The following is an 18,063-nucleotide window of genomic DNA, read 5'->3' on the forward strand; positions in this document are numbered from 1 at the left end:
TAAGTTGTTCATCTTATAAGGATCAAAATAAAAACAAATAATACACTTTCCTGTAAAATGTCTAACCTGTGCATCCGGATCCAAGGCAAAAAGTTTAACTCTGCTTTCACTTTTGAACTTGATTTCTGCTTCCCTGGTACTCTGTCCAAGAGAAGGAAAAAAAAAAAAATCTTAATATCAGGCCACTAAATGGAAGTGGTTTTCAGTTTAGTTTCTTCTTTATTTTTTTCTGTGGTGTTCAAAGCTATAAATGCTTTTAATTCATGTCCTCTTCTCTTCTTCATTGAGTTTTACAACTCTTTAGTTTAAATTGCTCCATCATGTCCAGAGACGGTTCCTCTCCTCTAATAGCTTTTCCGAGCCCCAAAACACAAAAACATACATCAGCAACGTGCAACTTTCAGAGCACGTGGAAGGCATACTCTAGTGTAGTCTCATATAGCACTTTGCCTCCTTAAATGAGAAATAATTTTCACAAAATTATTTTACAGTCACAAAGAAGTATGAATGTAGGTTAAAGCTCAGAGTGATACTGAGACCACAAGATTGCTCAGGAAGCAAGAGGTTAGCTAAATTAAGAAACACCATCAGAGCAAATTTTCTTGAGCTCTACTATGAAAGAAGTCGTTTTCCTGTGGGTAGACAGAAAAAAACAAAAACCCCCAAAAGACAAAACCCTCACAACTTAGAAGTTACTGTGTAAAGCTAGGAGGTACACCAATCCTGCCTCGGATTTCTGGATATCTACTTATTAACAGTAAAATAAAAGTAAAGTGGAAAAAAATAGAATGTGAAAAGTGATGGTTTACAGAGGTTACTCTTCCATAAAAAGAGATTATTTAAAGGATATTCTATGATTTTAAAGTCACAGGACATAACAAGCGGATGTATGTATGAGCCAAAACTAGCGATGCAGTAGAGTTACCATTCCTAAAGTGTAGCTGGCTAAACAGGGATACGAAGCATTACATTACAGACAAGTGTCTATTTCTAGATCAACCTGTGCTGGTTAAAAGAAGTTACCAACCCAAAATGTTCATCACTGACCATCAGCTGGAAGTGATCTCCTGTCCACATCTGCTTTGCTGGAGTTTGGAGAAACTCCTACTATGCCTCAAGCAAAAGAAAAAACATGCCAGCTCTATTTATCAACCTAAAACAGGGGTTTGAACAATCAAAAGAAAATCAGACACAGTGGAGTGCTTTTACAAAATGCTCATCAGCAGAAGTGGTGGATGATAAGAATAAACATTTGTCAGTTGAAAACAAGCAAATTTGTCTACCTTTAACCTAAGAGTCTCCATTTAATCTTCCACAGATCTATATATTAAGTTACCACTTCCACTTGCTATTGGGTTACATTTCTGTGGCAAGAAAAAAACGTGTGAATAATTTATATATGCTTAATTTATAATAGGGTAGTTCCAACAAAAACCCACTGTACAGCACTGTAGGCACTATATGAACAGAAAATTTGTGGTCCCTACCAGTATGAGCTTATGACCTTTTTAAAGAAAGGCATCATAGTAGATCAATGAGTTAAGCAGGTCTCAGTGGTGAAGAAGACTCCTGCACATTCAAATAGCCATAATTGTAACATATCATCTGTCTAGCAGATGCTAATGAGAGTTTTCCAGGTGTGTTACAGAAGGTGAACTTCTGAGGCATGATTGGGAGTACAGATGCTTTAATTTACCATTTTCTTCAATGCACACATGAGAAAAAGCAACAGTTGTTGTGAAAGAAATGACCAAGACTCTCAATATCAGCAGAGTAATGGCAGATTTTTCTTGTTCAACATCTGGTATGATTGAGAAGTACGGGACTAAACTGTGAAGCAGTTTAAAATTGACAAGAAGTTGGCATACATGTTTTGGAAAGGGAAAAGATAGTGGCAAGAACTAAAGAGGAAGATGACCTAAGTCACAGCAACAAGCCAGAGTTTGCTTCAGCGAAACCATCTTGAGTGGTCTTTTATTCTATGCACTTAAGACAAGACAAAAATATACATTGTTGACTGACAGGCCCAGGGAGAGTCAGTCAAAAGTCAAGAACTGAAAATCTATGCAATCCTTGACTTTACTTAAGGCATGGCAATGAATGCAATTCAATTCCCTCATCTGTAAACAAGAGATAATACTTGCCTACCTCAAGAAACACTGGGACAGTTATGGTTAAACAGGTGCTTGGATACACCGGTTATGACAGTCACTTAGTTACTTAAAATAGACATCTATTTTGTTTTTGATTAATATGAAAAAAAACGGGGCATCCAACTCTTGGTACCTAAGTTACAAATAAAAGGAACATGAGGTAGGCAGGACAGAGATTCAAACATAAGTGTGTACATGCGTGAACTGAAATGCACAATACCATCTTATTCAGCAATATTATAAATTAACAGCTGGTGACAAAAAACAGAGCTTGGAGATGTACTCACAAGGGTTCAACCTTTCCTAGGAAGACTAGGGCTAGTTTTTTCCTATTGCCAGGTGCTCTAAAATCACCCCTGAAGGAATTTCTCTTTCCTCATAAGGATATGAGGTCAGCTATTGTGAAAATACTCCTCTTAGAGCCAACAAATATAATAGAACAACTATAAACTCATCTAAAAGAAGGCTCAGTAGTGCATAGGTCTTCCTACACACTGGAAAAAAACAAAACAAATGACAGCTGAAAAGATGATGCAAGAAAGAACAGGGGACAAAAATCCTCAAAAAAAAAAAATTAATAAAGTAATCAAGTCAAAGCACAAATAGTGCACTAATACAAAAGGATAGATTTTCCCCTGTATTTCTCCTCAAGGAAAAAGGCTAGAAACTATATTATAGCAAATTGTTTTGAAAGGCAGTATTTAGTAAAAATGAACTAGAATGGGAAAACTGAAAAACTTATTTTGAGGGAAACAAAAAAATTTAAATGGGATCCATGGAATAAAAAAAGTTAGTGCCTAAAAAGCTGAGAAAAACAACACTCTAGAAAAACATCCAGCCTAAAGAACTGAGATGATTCCTATCAAAAAGTCATGGAAACAGGAAGCAGCATTTGTAGTACTAAAATTACATGCAGGTGCTGCAGCTCTGAATAAAAGTTGATTCCAGAAGTCATATGGAACTGAAACATTCCATTCTAACAGCTCTAACTCTAAAAAAAAAGAAAAATATTTCATACAGTAGAAACATCTAATTTTATATTCGTTTCTGAAATAGTTTTTCATAGCCTAATTTAACTATTTTGTTTGATTCTTACAGCTCTTCGAAGAAAACCTGACTGTACACACCACAATCACAATTCATTTCCAAATGAAACCAGAGTACCATGCAGTAACTTCTTGTATACATGCACATTTCTAAGTTGATTCCAAAAAATTACAGAAAGAATTATGTCAGCCAAACAGTTTGGGTACCAGCCTGATAATCTGTTCTGACTGAATCATTTGATGTTTTAGCTACCGTGATAGATGGTATTTGCTGTATTGTTTACTCTCAGTTTATAAATTGCATTCCTTCCGGAATAGTGACTAGGTCAGACAGTCTGTCTGAGAGGAAGGGGAGAGTACTTCAGAGCATGTTCAGTGAGAGAAGTTTCAACACTGCAGGCTGTGGCACACAGCAGAAATAGTAAGGAAGTCACAGTAAGCAGTGGGGATCCTGCAACTTCAACAGAAACAGGTAACCATCTCCAGTTTGTTAGGTCATTAAACAAAAATTTCCTGGGTTCACACAGAACTTTACAGAACTTGCTGCAACACAAAAGTCACTGATCTAAATGAAACTAAGTATGCAAGAGGGCAGGGGAAGAATTTGTTACAAAACCTTTTTATTTCTATTCTGTCTTACCTACTGACTAGGAGTTTTTACTATGTAAAAAGTTAAATAATATAGTTCATATTCTAATAAAACCTGACTGAGTTTCAAAATCTTTTTGATGTTCTTTGGGGACCCATAATAAAGGAAAGGTCTACAGACTTCCATCTCAAAGGCGCAGCCAACCCAGGATTCTACCACACTTCTACAGGAACAAAATTAAAAAGAAAGAATTATGCTAATACAGAAAACATCCCTGAATTCCCCACCTAGTGACAAATAAAAGTATCTTAAACACATCAGGAATGGGATTTCACATTATCATCACTGTTATTAAGCTTCTCTGTATTTCTAATTGTAAAACTAAAGATTGCTTTTAGCATAACCAGATTTATATAGGAGTAACTTTAGCACTTACTGTATGCAATATAACAAAAAGAGCATGTAAAGCTGTTTATATAAATCTCTAAGACAGAAGCTAGTTTGCTTGTAAAAGCAGAAAATGCAGAACCTCAATAACAACTTCTGTTGCCTGAAGAGCTTTTAAGTTTTCAGAGTACTGCAAACTGATTGGAAGCTAGAAGGCAATACCTTACTTTTACTGAAAGTTTAGGTGGCTAAGTCTTATGTTTAGCATTTTATATCCTGACTTCACATTTGCAATATATTACCTTGGCAATTTCAGGATAGTAGTTATCAAAACTACATGATGAGCTTTCCATTTTGCTTTGGTCATCATCTGCAATTATAAAACCATGTTAAAAGTCAAACAACAACTGGGAGAGTTCTGTAGCAAAGTTATTTCTGACTACTTTGTTTGCAGTTCTTACCCCCTCAAAAGCAAGAAATGTTAACATAAACATATTGTGGATTACTGCACCATTTCATTTTGATGCAGTGACTTCTTGGAGGATGTCATCAATTACTGTAGTTATATAAATTGGTAAAGTAGAAGTTATTTGCAATCTTACCTAAATAGCTAGCTACTAGCTTTAATACTAATTTTGATATCCATGTGGGGAAAGGAGATACTCAATACAAAAATTTACACTTTTCAGTAAGTGTTGTAACTTGATTTTAAAACAAAATGCCTTCCCTCTGTTCATTCAGGTACCCAAGTCTACTGTCCTATGGTACTGGAGCTGCCAAAGCAACCATTCAGTTGCCTATAAGCAGCTCAGTTTACCAAGGTCAATTGGTGACCATTGACTAAAGCGTCATTCATAGAGCTGCAGGCTTCTCCATTTCTGATTTGCTTTTGTTGCAAACACATCATGTTCAGTTCTGATGATCTTCACATAAGACTGATACCTAATCTGAAATTCCAGTGAACCCTTTTGCTGTATCATGCTATTTATAAGAAGTAATACCTTAAATAGCCGCTTCCATTTTCTTCTGGATATGCATGCATTTAGTCTGGTGACGAAAGGATAATCTAGATGTCCTCTTGTTCATTTTTTCCTTTTGAGAGTGCACAATGAAGGAAATGGGCATCGGACTATCAACTATACCTGTATCTCATTCCTTATAGATGTCTGCCTCACCTATTCTTAAATGGCTCTAACAAAAAAGATTCTACACTCACTCACTTCCTGAAGTGCAGAAATAATATCCGTGGTCAAGGGAATTCTATCTAAATTAAAACTCCCTCACTGCAACCACAATTTCTTCTGCTATCTAGAGTGGACACAGAACAGTTTATACCCTTTCCAGCAGTATTTTATGTATTATAAGACAAGTCCCTTCTCAGTCTTCTCTTTTCCTTAAACTATCTGACTCCTCCCGATTTTTCCTTGTAGGTTCTATTTTCTAGACTATAGATGATTCTCATTACTCTCTTCTGGTCTTCGCTCAATTCGAATCAATACAGAACAGTGCCATGTGGACATCTGTTTCGAAAACAAAGCAGCTTACAGTACTGAATGCATGCCAGTGAAGATCTCAGTTGTTGGTTTAACTTATTTTTTCTTAGTTAAATTGATACAAGTTAAACTGGTGCAAATGCCATATTAATGCCCAAATGACACAATTCTCATCAGTTCAATAGGCAGTGAAAAGATCTATAACTTTTACTACCAAAGAAAAGGAAATAAACATAGCCAAAATAAAGCCTTTCCTTGTGAATGCATGTACTTAGACATTGTCACATAAACGTATCATCATTTTGGTATTATTACTGGAAACTCTTGCTTACCCTCATGAGATTCTCCATTTCTTTTTTCTTGCATTGCAGCCTCAAAGTTAAGCTGAAGGATTTTGTTCAGTGTGTTTATCCATTCTTCCATTTCCAGTTCACTGTCTGCAGCCAGAAGGTAACTACTCTTGTCTTGCATCTTCAGCTCAAATGCAAAACGTCTGACTTTATTGTTCTACAATAAAATAAAAGATCTTTCTATGATATCTTTACTTTACGTCCTGTCTTCCCACAAACTGAAGTAATTTGTATAGTACAAATGTCTTTCATATCTTTTAACAAAAACATACAGTTCAATACATTGAACAAATGCATTAAAATTACACTTTTTCTTTTCTGACATTTGACCTTTTGGAAGTTTCTTATTCTGCTGTGACAACTGGAAGCATGGAAGATACTAGCCATTTTTCAGTATCCTCCATCATTCTGCTTGTGACAATTTAAAAAAAAAAATACAAAATCCAATTTTCAAATACAACAGAACTACCTCATTATAAATATCAGGTCTTCACGCACTCATTTTAAATTGTCTAGAAGTGAAGCCAACAGAGTTCTAACAATAAAAAAAGTATGAAACTTTAGTAATATTTTAGTGAGAATACTTTGCATTTGGGGATTTTATACCAGAAATAAGTTGCAACCGATCACAACTCTGAATACCCTGATTTTGCTAGTCTTTTAAAAATACATTAAGTTGGGAATAGATCATTCTTCCTACGTTCCTCAAAAATTATTGCTATCCCATTTCTGTGATTTAAGTCAAGGCTTCAGTTACTACCTAGTTTCACTCAAGTTCCTCAGAAAGAACTCACAAGTCCCTAATGTCAACAAATGAAAATTCTGTATTATCTTAATTTTAATTAAAAAATCCAGTAATTCATTAATTAAATATTAAAATAGGCAACTATTAATTTTTTTTAAAGTTAAATTCAGTGCCAAGTTACATTTTATTTTTCACCATCCATCAGATGTTTCAATGAACAGAGTAACTACCTGTTGGCAAATCATCCAGTTTTCTACCAAAGCTGAGTTTCTCTTCTGGAGGATATAAAGGAACACACGAACTCTTTATCCAAGGCAGTCTTGCCAATTACAAACAGTATTAAAATAGATAATAAATCTTAAGATACATATATTGCATGTATTATATGACTGCATTTTTCTGTGATGCAAAAACATCTCAATTTTGGCTATGTATTCATAGTATTCAATATTAAAAAATAATATTCAGTATTAAAAAATAATTTCGTATTAAAAATAATAAAAATTAAAAAATAGATATTCTGGGAATTTCTCAGTGTTTTCATTTTAAGTTTTTAAAGTCCTTTCATTTTAAGTTTTGAAAAAATATTGTTGCACATACACAGCATTGATCTTATACACAGGCTAATTAAGGAGCATATTCCAGCTTTAGCTTTATTGTACGTTAGTGAAGTCAGCATGTTCCTGATTGTTTTGTGTACCTACTGCCTTTAAAGAATAAGTAGCCCATGTACTAAATAAACTTAAAAACAGAAATGGGATATGTCATACAACAGAAACAAATTCCCCCTCCCCCAAAAGATTTAGCCTGAAACATGTAATATGGTTCTTGAAAAAAACCCAAACATGGCCACCTTAAAAAAAATAGGTATTTCTATTGATTTCAAGCCAGACCATTGGAAAGTACAGTGCCTGGGGTCCTTACTTTTTTAAAATTTTATTATTATTATTATTTTCCTCTTCCATTAAATGGAAGTGGAATTTCACTTGTGCAGAGACCACTTTTTCCCCAAATGACTTTCTAGACACTAATGCAATGCCAATAATAAGTAACAGCAGAGAATGAATAAAATAAAATCAGCCAGAAAGGAGACAGGACATAATTAACAATAATAAAATCATGCAGCTCAAATGGTACCACTACGCATAGTATCTTATAGTTCAAAATTTGATTTCCTTGACCCTCACCAAAGCTCCAAATAAAGTAAACAGCTATCTCCAATACCCTTTATTCTGGCCATTTATACCTGAATGACTTCTTGGCTTCATAGAAGTGCACATTCAGTGATTTTGGTTTTGTGCCTAACTTTGATCCAGAATTGGTCTCAAATTTCTAGATGCAGTTCTGAAAATCCAGAGTGCCAAGATTAACTGGCTGCTGGTACTGTAGAATACACTATAGTTTTTAAGACATAAGTCAGTTGTAAACTTGTAAGAGTCCAAAGTGCTTTTTTGCTTAGAAACTATTGTATGGACCTAAAACCTCACCTGCAATAGAAAAATGAGTAACATAAGAAGTGGGGGAGAAAATGACAGTTTGAGAATATTTTAGGTTTCTTCAACTGATGGAACAGAAAGTACGTCACAGTACTTCACAGAAAAAGTACTGATGTAGAAACAAAGGATTTTCAGTATTTAAAAAAAAAAAACACAGGTGATGTTAAAATGCTCAAAGAGCAAGAAAACATTTACTACAGGTCAAGTTTTTGCTTTTTGGCTTCTTTTTCTAATGATGAGCTTTACTACATTACATTTTCACTTCCTCAAAAAAATTCAGTCCGCAAAGTGTTTAAGTGTGTGAGGCCAAAGAATGAAAAGATTTTAGAGGAGGAAGAAATCTGAAGAACTGCTCTAAAATCCTCCACAGTGAAAAAAGACGAATGCTAAAGAAAACTGTCGGTGTGGATGCCTATTTTGGTTATCACACAACATTATCTTTGTTACATTTCTTGCACATATACTGGATTTGCACATTCACTGTGCTGAAATCAAACCTGCGTGTGCGCAGTAGATCGAAAGTGCATTTCTTTCATCTGAGACTTCTAAAAATCTCAAGTGTTTTCTGATGATGCAACCTATAAAATATTGTATTGCCCACAATAGTCTGTAACAGAGGTGCAGGCTGAGCAAGAAAACAGCCCAGAAGATGGAGAATTAATGCTCTCAGAGAGAAGGATGCCAAGGCAGGGGAAGCTGTACCACAAGAGCAGGGGAATGATACATTGTAAGTACAAGACCTAGAACACGTGGCTGTGTCTAGAAACCAGCTTTCTTTTAAAGAAAACAAAACAAAAAACATGAACCAGACTACTTCAGTGGGATTGGCCAAAATTGTACCCCTAAAGGAAAACTATTTGTGTAAATCTGCACACACAACTTGCAGGATGAATAAACATATTAAAATTATAAGTCTTTTTATACAAAGTTTCTAATAATATGTAACCAAAAATGTTATTAATTTGGAAAAAAAAATCCTCTATAAAGCCGTTGTATCCCTCTGCATAAACCTTCACCAACAAAATTCATACTCAAAAGATATTTTAAAAATGCATTTCTATTAAATTTTGTCTATTACTATCAAAGTTAACAAAATCCTAAAAACAGGATTTTTTTCCCCCCAGGTATGCTGTGCCTAACAAAACAGTTACATGCTGTACTGTAAATATATAACAGAATCACATGAAAAACAATTCTTTTCTTTGGCACTTTCCGCTGACAAATATTTTGCCAAAAGACTTTAACTTTCTAAAATAAAGGAAAGGACATAAAAGTAATATTAGAAAGGTCAAATGAAAGCATCTGGAAGTAACTGAATTTAATACAATTCCCACAACAAAAATCCCACACAAGAAGTTATGCAAAATATTTTACAGCCCATGTAAGTACAAAATGTAACTGAACTTAACTTTAATTTTATGCTGTCATTTTGCGGTGATTTAAGTTGCATTTTTTTGTGTGTTTGCTTTCAAATTTTGTTTGATCTATTTGATAAATACTTGGTATCAACTAGTGATTTTTGCTCATTTTAGAAACATTTTTTCACATTTGACCCCTTTCCCATTAAAATCCAGTCCACCGCCTTTGCAAGATACAGCATGTGTATTTTTTTATGTGCATAACAGATGCTTATCTATGTCCCACAAAAGTTATCTGAATTTTGAAAAAAAATCACATTTGCTATCAAATACAGAATTAACTGAATTATAATTACCTGAACCACCCCCATGCATGAATCTAGAAATATAGATCCTTTAGGTTCTTTAGATATTTTTTCATCTTTGTAGAAATTGAGATTATAGGATCCATCACCAAGTTGGATTAAGTGGAAAAATCTTCTCTTAAATGACTAGGTTAAAAAAAAAAAGGGGGGAGGAAAAAGAAAGAGAGTTATGACACTAGTATTAATCAGCTTCATATTACAAAACACCTAAGTGCTATTAATACATGTAGCTTATAGGAAAAAGCTTCTACTTAAACATAATCTAATAGGTACCATTGAAAATGCAACTGAAATAACTACTTTTTTTTTTTAATGGAAATACCTTATTACACTGAAAAACCTGTTGCAAGATTAGTTGAAAATATTTTTGACCCATTGAAAGGTATATAAAATGAACACTATAATATGATAGATAAAATAGGCATTTATTGTGATAAATACAGTGAAAAATAGATTAAGTTTTTAAATAAGAAGATAATACAAATAAAAACTCCTATTAGTAGAAAAGGGACTGTGTAATAACACACCAGGGCCCATTTGGGAAAATGATTTAAAACATCGACTTCTCCCACATACTGCATTTTTAATGCATTTTTTCTAATTTAAGTAGAGTCAAAGGAAAGAAAGACTTCACTACTACAAATTGCATACAAGCTTCCCTCTTTCATCCCATGCTATTTTTGTTATAAGTAAAGCACGTGCAAACTGACTTCTCAAAGGCAGAGTGATATTTTAATACTAGCGCTCATTTCTTATTCTACATACAACATTAACAAACTTACTCGCATTGTCACACTGATTGCACTATTCATGTTGCCTTTGTACAGCCATCCTTGTTTTGTTATTCCACCCTTCTGAGACCCAAGAGATGCTGCATCCTGGAGATGAAGGAAGGAAGGTGGGAGGAAAAAAAAAGTGAAGTTTTGTATCATGGCCTGAAACTGTTACACTTATTGCAAATTTCAGAAGCTATTTCTTAAAGATGGAATAGCTATGCTTATGATGTAGTAATAATGTTCTATAAGTCCTTGCCGAAATGATATAGCTTTTTAAATCATTTTTTTTTAAATAAAGAGCAGGGAGGAGCATCTAACTTTTGATCTCCTGTAGCTTTTGATCAGTAACTTGGCCAATTATATAGGCTTCCTCTATGGTCAGCAGGATGATCTGATTTTTAGGAAGCTAAATATTAAGCAAGATAAACCCCACTGAAAAAGGAGAAAGAGGGAAAACTCAAAACATTTACTTTGCAAGTTTTTGCATATATTCAAAGCTTCCAGTGTGTTTTCACCAATTTCTATTACAAAAATAAAACAAGCTTGTGCTTATCCTTGCTGAAAGTTATTTCTAAATAATTAAAAAAACCTTCAGCCAAGAATTCTCCAACTACTTTGCTTTACCTATCTTGTTTCAAAGACATTACTTTCTTAAGAACTTACAGAGAGCTGAGTCTTGAGTTCTTGAATTAGATCTGTTCTTTTACATAGTAGAAGTCATAGCTTTCTAAAAAGAACAAGACCAAACTTGGCAGTAGTGGCAAGTTCAATATCAGTAGATCCGATGCATGCATCAAATATCATACTCACTGCACTGACACCATTTCCATCTGTCAGGTGATGGAACTTAGTAAATCTACATACAAACCCACAGGGTGTTAACGATTACTACAAAGCAGCACTCTACTATCCAAACCAATCAAAATGACAGATTTGAAAGTGCCACAGAAGAAATATTAAGTCATCAGTTCAAGTAATATTGAAGAGCAAACAATATTGCCAAACAGACTATTTTCCTACAGTTTCCAGTTGAGGTAACCCCTTCTGGCACAACAAAAACATTACTGAATCAGGACTTGTAGGAAGAGTTTCAACCATCTAGAGGAGAAACACTCCTGATAATTTATTATTTGAACATTCAAAAGTAGCTGAGTATCTGATTGAAAACAAAATGATAAAACTTAACTGCCCTCAACTACTGTTTCTGATGCCTTTTCCCGGCTAGCAAGAGAACATAAAACAGAAAGTACTCATATATGGGGAGGACAGTCAATAGTTCAACAATAGATCATTAAAAAACAAGTCTTGGAATAATATTAATGAGTTTCTGGAATTAATCAAGAAACATTCTGTAAAAAGTCACTAAATTAATTTACAAGTTTTTTATTCTGGCTAGCTAGCACATTCATATGCCTATGCACATGAGAACTTCAAGAAACTGTAAGCAGAAGACAAACATGCCAATCTGTTCCTCCAAAAATTCCAGTCAGCTTGCCAGTATGGAAATTCGATCCAGCAGGGACGACATAGTAACCAGCAGTCAGAACCTCTGTTCTTCAATTTTGGATGAACTCGCAGCCCAGAAGGATCGACCTCCAAGGCTGAGAAATAGTCAGTGAATTTTCATATGCCCCAGTGAGTCTCCTTGTTCAAAGGATACAATCTACTTGTTTCATATTTTGAAGTCATTATCCCCCACGGCTGTTTCATCATTACCCAAATAACCCTTTTTCTTGTACAACAACCAAGTTATAAAGAAGATGAATGAAAACACTGGGTTTCCAAATATGACTCTCCACCTACATTGGTGAAGAAGGATGGTTCAAAACCACCTTTACAAATCCAAGATGATGAGTTATTGTCAGAATTTGGAGCAGAACAGCCAAGACCTTTCTGTAATTTCACAAAGTCAACCATACATCGGACCACCTGTCATGGAAAGAATTCCTTCATTACCTGTGTTTGCAAAAATTAGGATTTAGCTCTATTAACACTCTTTTTTCCTGTCCAAGTCTCTGACGTGCAGTGTTTCCCAATTCTGTTGAACTGCACAGTGTTTTCTAAGACCGAGTATCATTTGGGCCTCACTACACCATTATTGTCAAGAAGAATTCTTGCCTACAGAGATAAAAGGCTACTGCATTTTTCCAGCCTATCACCTGTTAATACAAAGGAACACAGAACCCATAGTCATTAATGCACAACTTTACTCTGAAAACACACTTCCTGTTTCCTACTGATAAGTTCATTTCCCTACTTTTACTACTACTGCTGCACGCTAGGCTTCACTTTTTTTTTAAAAATGATGTTTTCCACAAACTCAGCTCTAAAATTTACTCCAACAGTGACCATTTCAACAAAAACAATTCCTTACCTTGATCCCATATCCCAGGCTGATTTAAAAATCCCATTTACAAACATCAATTTGATGACCCAATAGTCCAAATTACTTTTTAAAAAGAGAATTCTCTCCATTTTTCATGGTATAAGATTAAACTAATCTTTATCTGCTCTTTCCCCCATTTTATCACTTGCAGCTATTTGTTTCTACCATTCTCTTAAGAAATCAAACGAAACACCAAACACTTTTTAAACAAAGATTTGCATATATACTTTTTGGCCTACAAAGACGTTAGTGTTTGAAAGAAAAGCCTCTTGCATTCATTCAGCAGTTTTTACCCAAAAGGTAACTCTTCTCTTGAGGAAAGAATTTTTGCTCCCACCACACCCACTGAGCTCGCTTTTTTTCCTAGCATGCTGCTTTATTCTGTTTATATTTTAAGTTCCTCAAACAAACAGTAACAGACCTCTTCTCCAGACATTGTTACTCTGAAAGAAATGTGACGTTACTGCCTGTTGTAGCAGGAAATTGGACAAAATTGAACAGGAAGTCCTTTCTACTTACACTTCCCAGTAAAAAAATGTACCATCTGATAACAGATAAGCTGTATTTTTTTTCAGTGCCTGGTTAATGCTAGTAGGGAAGATCATTAACTTTAGGCATAAGTATTTTTCCTAGTAACAATCGCAACTATTTCCCCATTTACTTTTCTTCACGCTTTACCTCTCTGTTTTATAAATATTAGGAGGATTTGGATAAAGATACATGAAATTATTTGCCCAAATATCATAGTTTATATTAATAGTAATGTTGGAGAAACAGCATCCCAAGACAATCTGTTCAGGAATCTAACTATTCAGAGACACTCCTGGACTACTTTTTCACATTTAATCCAACAAAATTTGTAAGGATCTATTTTTATTTCATACACAGCAGTTCAGAAAACAAGGAACTTAAAAACAAAGTAATGGTTAAATGGTAGGAAAACATAAAAATCATTTTATTTTATTTTCATTGTTTTCTGTGATGCAAGAGTTCAAGTACTCATATTTAAAAAAAAAAAAAGAGAGAGAGAGAGAGAGAGAAAGCCCTGGCATTCAACTACTCTGTGTTTTGAAACAGGGCATGTTAAAAAAAAAAAAGTCACACATATAACAGAAGAAGTTATTGAAAAACAGCCTTTGACATTTTGAAACATACTACAGAATTACTCGGGGCTATAGACATCTCTGGTTTTCCTAAGCCAATAACAACAAAATCTTCAGGACTTATCTACATTCAAATTTGTAACAAACTGATTTTAACTCACATTGTATGCTATGCTGTCATGCATACTTAAGTGTTTCGAAAAGATGTACCTCACCACGATTTTACTCAGCTTAGTGACTCAAACTACATGAAATATTTCTCTCTATATGTCTACATGAAAACAATACAAAGTAAGATAGATTACCTTGAGGATTATACTTCACCAGTATTAAAACTTCTTCAGCTTCAAATTCTGTCAAAATTTGTTCTACTCATACGACAGACCTTGGGAACACAAGGCTATTTGAAAGGAGGTATGTACTACAGCTACAGGTTTTTCCACTTGAACTGTTCATGCTGGTCTTTGTCTTCACTTACTGACACCAACACTTAACCTAACTTCTAACCTCTTCTAACCCAAGATTCTTTACTGAAAGCAAGAGAAAGCAAGGAATTGCTATCATCTCACCTCATCTTTATCCGCATCTTCATCCACTTCATATAAATGAACTGGAAGCTTCTCCGGTTTTGTCCCTTTACTAGGAAAGAAAAAGCTTCTAAAATACTAGAAATTTTGTGACGGGTTACATATTTTATAGCTGCAAAAATAAGGAGGTTATTTCCCTAATTGAAGAGGACAAAGCACAATAATAACCAACTAAAACCATGTGTTTTTCATGAAATACATTTCTTATCCTGCAGTTCTCCTAATTTGTACATCCTGGCCACAACCCCTTCATTGTTCTGCTAGTAGCTGCCCTTATACTCAGCCAAAGAGAACCAAATGACTTCTTCTCCCCCACTACATTCGTAATATCTTAGATGCAAGAATTAATACCCATAACCATTGGCTCCTTTCAGGACAAGGCACTCATTTAAATTGTTCACTTTCCTATTGACTAGCATGGCTTCTGTCAAGGGCAAGTAAAAATCAAGTCCTGACTTTTACAAAGCCTGCAGTATTTGAGAACTTTTTACAGGGACAGGAAGATATTTCTTAACTGGTAGATACAGGACAGTAGGAAAGGACGATATAGACCTTCCAGAGTTGTGGGATTCAGTGCATTTAGCCTCTCTCAGATACTTCAAATTAAGGCTCTACTATCTATAGCCTCCCTATAAAATTCTGAAAAATTTTAAAGGTTGCTCTAGCACACAGTTTAGAAAATCTGTAATAGATTAGACTGTGTAGATTAGACTTCTGTTTTGCATCATCCTGTGGGAAAACTGCACTAGTTTAAACACCTGCTCTAACCCTCTCAGTAGATGTAGCATACATTGACATAAGGCACAAATCCAAGCCCTGATAGTCCAGCCGGCCTTTGTAACTGGGGAACTGGTCAAACACATGAACTGTGACTGATGATAGGCTAAGCTATTGCACCTCCATTTTGCTAGAAGAAGTGAGTCAATTCTCATTCCTCCTTTCTTTATTTATACAATACAAATATAAAGTATTTCTTGTGCCATGAGTTATCTTTGAAAGGCCTTCAGGGAATCCCTCCAGGAAACCATTCAAGAGAGCAAATCATTCAGAGAAAATAAACAAATTTTATGGTATTTGATATTCACTTTTTAATGAGAAAATATAGGTATAAAGGTCTAAAAATGGAAAGAAGCTGAAATGGAAACTGAATTGGAGAAGGTCATAACTTAAAGACTGAAAAGTTAAAATGTTGCGAAGAGAAATATCTAGGCCAAGACAATGTTTAGAAATAGAGTTACTACAACACAGAAAATATACAAGAAGAAAATTTTACTGTGAATGAATAATAACAAAGAAACAGGTTAACTGGTTTGCACTAAGGTGACAGACACACATGCTAAAAAAATGATGAACTGCAATGCCAAATGTTATCTGGACCGAGGAAAGACAAATCAGTCCTAACATACCCAAATCAGGTATGTTAGCAGAAGTAATATTTTTGTTTTGAAGTTGTTAATTTAAAAGGGACATTTCAGAAACAAATGAAAAAACAGTGCGAGCTGCCTCTGATTCACCTTCCCCATTCCTCGCCCTATCAAAAAATTATAGACTTTCAGAATGTGAAGAAAGTCTTTTGAAGGCATCTCTGTAGAACATACAGGAAATGTAGCAGAACTTTTCACTAAAGGGAAAAGCATCTCCTATTGAAATCAAATACCTTAATTTGTGTTTTGACTAAAACCTTTCTTCCAAAAATTTCTACAGCTTTTATCATTTATTAATACAAAATTACCCATTAATAAAAAACACTTATAGCACAGCAAAACTAAATTTGATTAAATATCTAGCAAGAGCTAATAACTGTATTCATAACTTTTTATATTTATGCTGAAAATATGTTTTATTTGCAGTTATATATTTCTCCAAGAACTCCTCTGCCAGAGGCACATAAAATCAGTCAACTGCTTTTAAGTAATTGTGAATTAGTAATAAACTTAATCTCTGTAACAAGGATGAGCATATGCACTTAAAAAAAGAGCACTGATGAATTTTAAAATGAATTTCACCTCTTTGTTTACATTTCTAAACCACCCTCAAAGCACTGTCTGCTTTTTAAGAGCACATAGTATATTCTTACAACACTCAAAAATAATTGTACCCAATTCTCTCAGTTAATGTCCTATAAATATTCGTCTGCATTAGGCTCTATTCTCTAAACTCCTGGAGAGAGAGCTCAAAGTTTCCTTTGAAGCTACAAAACCCAGGATATACCGATATTTCAACTAAACTTTACCCTGTTTTAATTATCCTATGTACTCTTACATTATCAATAATACCAATTCTCACTCTGACCTCTCTGTGAATGACTAAGACAGTTTTACTAAGAGATCTTCCCAGGAAATGATTTAAGTTGATTTTACACCTTCAGGTTCATTGGTATTAATTCCATCCTAGAAATCTTAAGAATACCTACAGAGTATTACACATTGATATAGCATATTTCAATTTATACATTACATAAATTAACACATTTCTGTAATAGTTTTATTTTAAATATAGTTAAAGTTCCTTCACAAATTCAAAATCTGCATTATACCACTGAATAACTTACTTACTTTGGAAGCTGTCGAAAGTCTGCTGAGTAATCTTCATATCTATAGTTAACAACATGCCAGTCTGAATTGTAGGTTTTGATGCACTATTTAAAAAAAAAAAAAAAAAACAGTATTAACTGGAAGGGGATTAACTAACAGCATTCCCTAGACACACAAAATATCTCCTATGTTATGGCCATTTATGAGTTACTATCGTTACCTGTTGAATATATGCTACATGCAGAAGAAACACACCTTCAAACCTAAAGTTTCTCTCAACTGCTTGCACGAGTTGGCATTCCCTTGGGTCTGACCATGATCTTAATTGCTTCACCTCTAGCGTCTTCCTGAAGCCTTTTAGGAAACAAACTCTGGCCAATTACAATTATTTCAGTTCTCCTTTGTATCATTGACTGTTTTTCAACTGATGCACATCAAGCTAATGTTTTAACATCTGAAACATGCATGGTGTAAATGTCGGTTGTAATTCTAAGAAAACTGAGGGAGCTCCAAACATCAGAATCTTCCTCAAACCTTAATATGATTTCTTTATAATGATAGTTACCCTTAATACCTGTCCTAAGCAATTCTAAGAGAAATTTGAGGACGTTAGACAAGGAGGGAGGAATGCTGTCAGTGAATCATGAAGCTTAACGAGCTACAGCAGGAGCAATCGCCTGGAAAATACTACATTT

The 18,063-nt window shown here is 34.5% G+C and overlaps 1 protein-coding gene across 1 annotated transcript in view; it reads right to left on the reverse strand.

Annotated features, from left to right (window-relative positions):
• DOCK9 (dedicator of cytokinesis 9) overlaps positions 1-18,063 on the reverse strand; it is a 140,535-nt gene that overhangs the window by 70,679 nt on the left and 51,793 nt on the right. The window contains exons 4-10 of the mRNA XM_067293585.1: positions 17,390-17,472; positions 14,817-14,886; positions 10,765-10,860; positions 9,974-10,108; positions 6,001-6,175; positions 4,478-4,545; positions 67-141 (exon numbers count right to left, since the gene is read on the reverse strand). Coding sequence (XP_067149686.1) covers positions 67-141; positions 4,478-4,545; positions 6,001-6,175; positions 9,974-10,108; positions 10,765-10,860; positions 14,817-14,886; positions 17,390-17,472 — 702 coding nt within the window. The remainder of the gene's footprint in view (positions 1-66; positions 142-4,477; positions 4,546-6,000; positions 6,176-9,973; positions 10,109-10,764; positions 10,861-14,816; positions 14,887-17,389; positions 17,473-18,063) is intronic.

The sequence above is a fragment of the Apteryx mantelli genome, chromosome 1, assembly GCF_036417845.1.
Source record: "Apteryx mantelli isolate bAptMan1 chromosome 1, bAptMan1.hap1, whole genome shotgun sequence".
Classification (NCBI taxonomy): Eukaryota; Metazoa; Chordata; class Aves; order Apterygiformes; family Apterygidae; genus Apteryx; species Apteryx mantelli.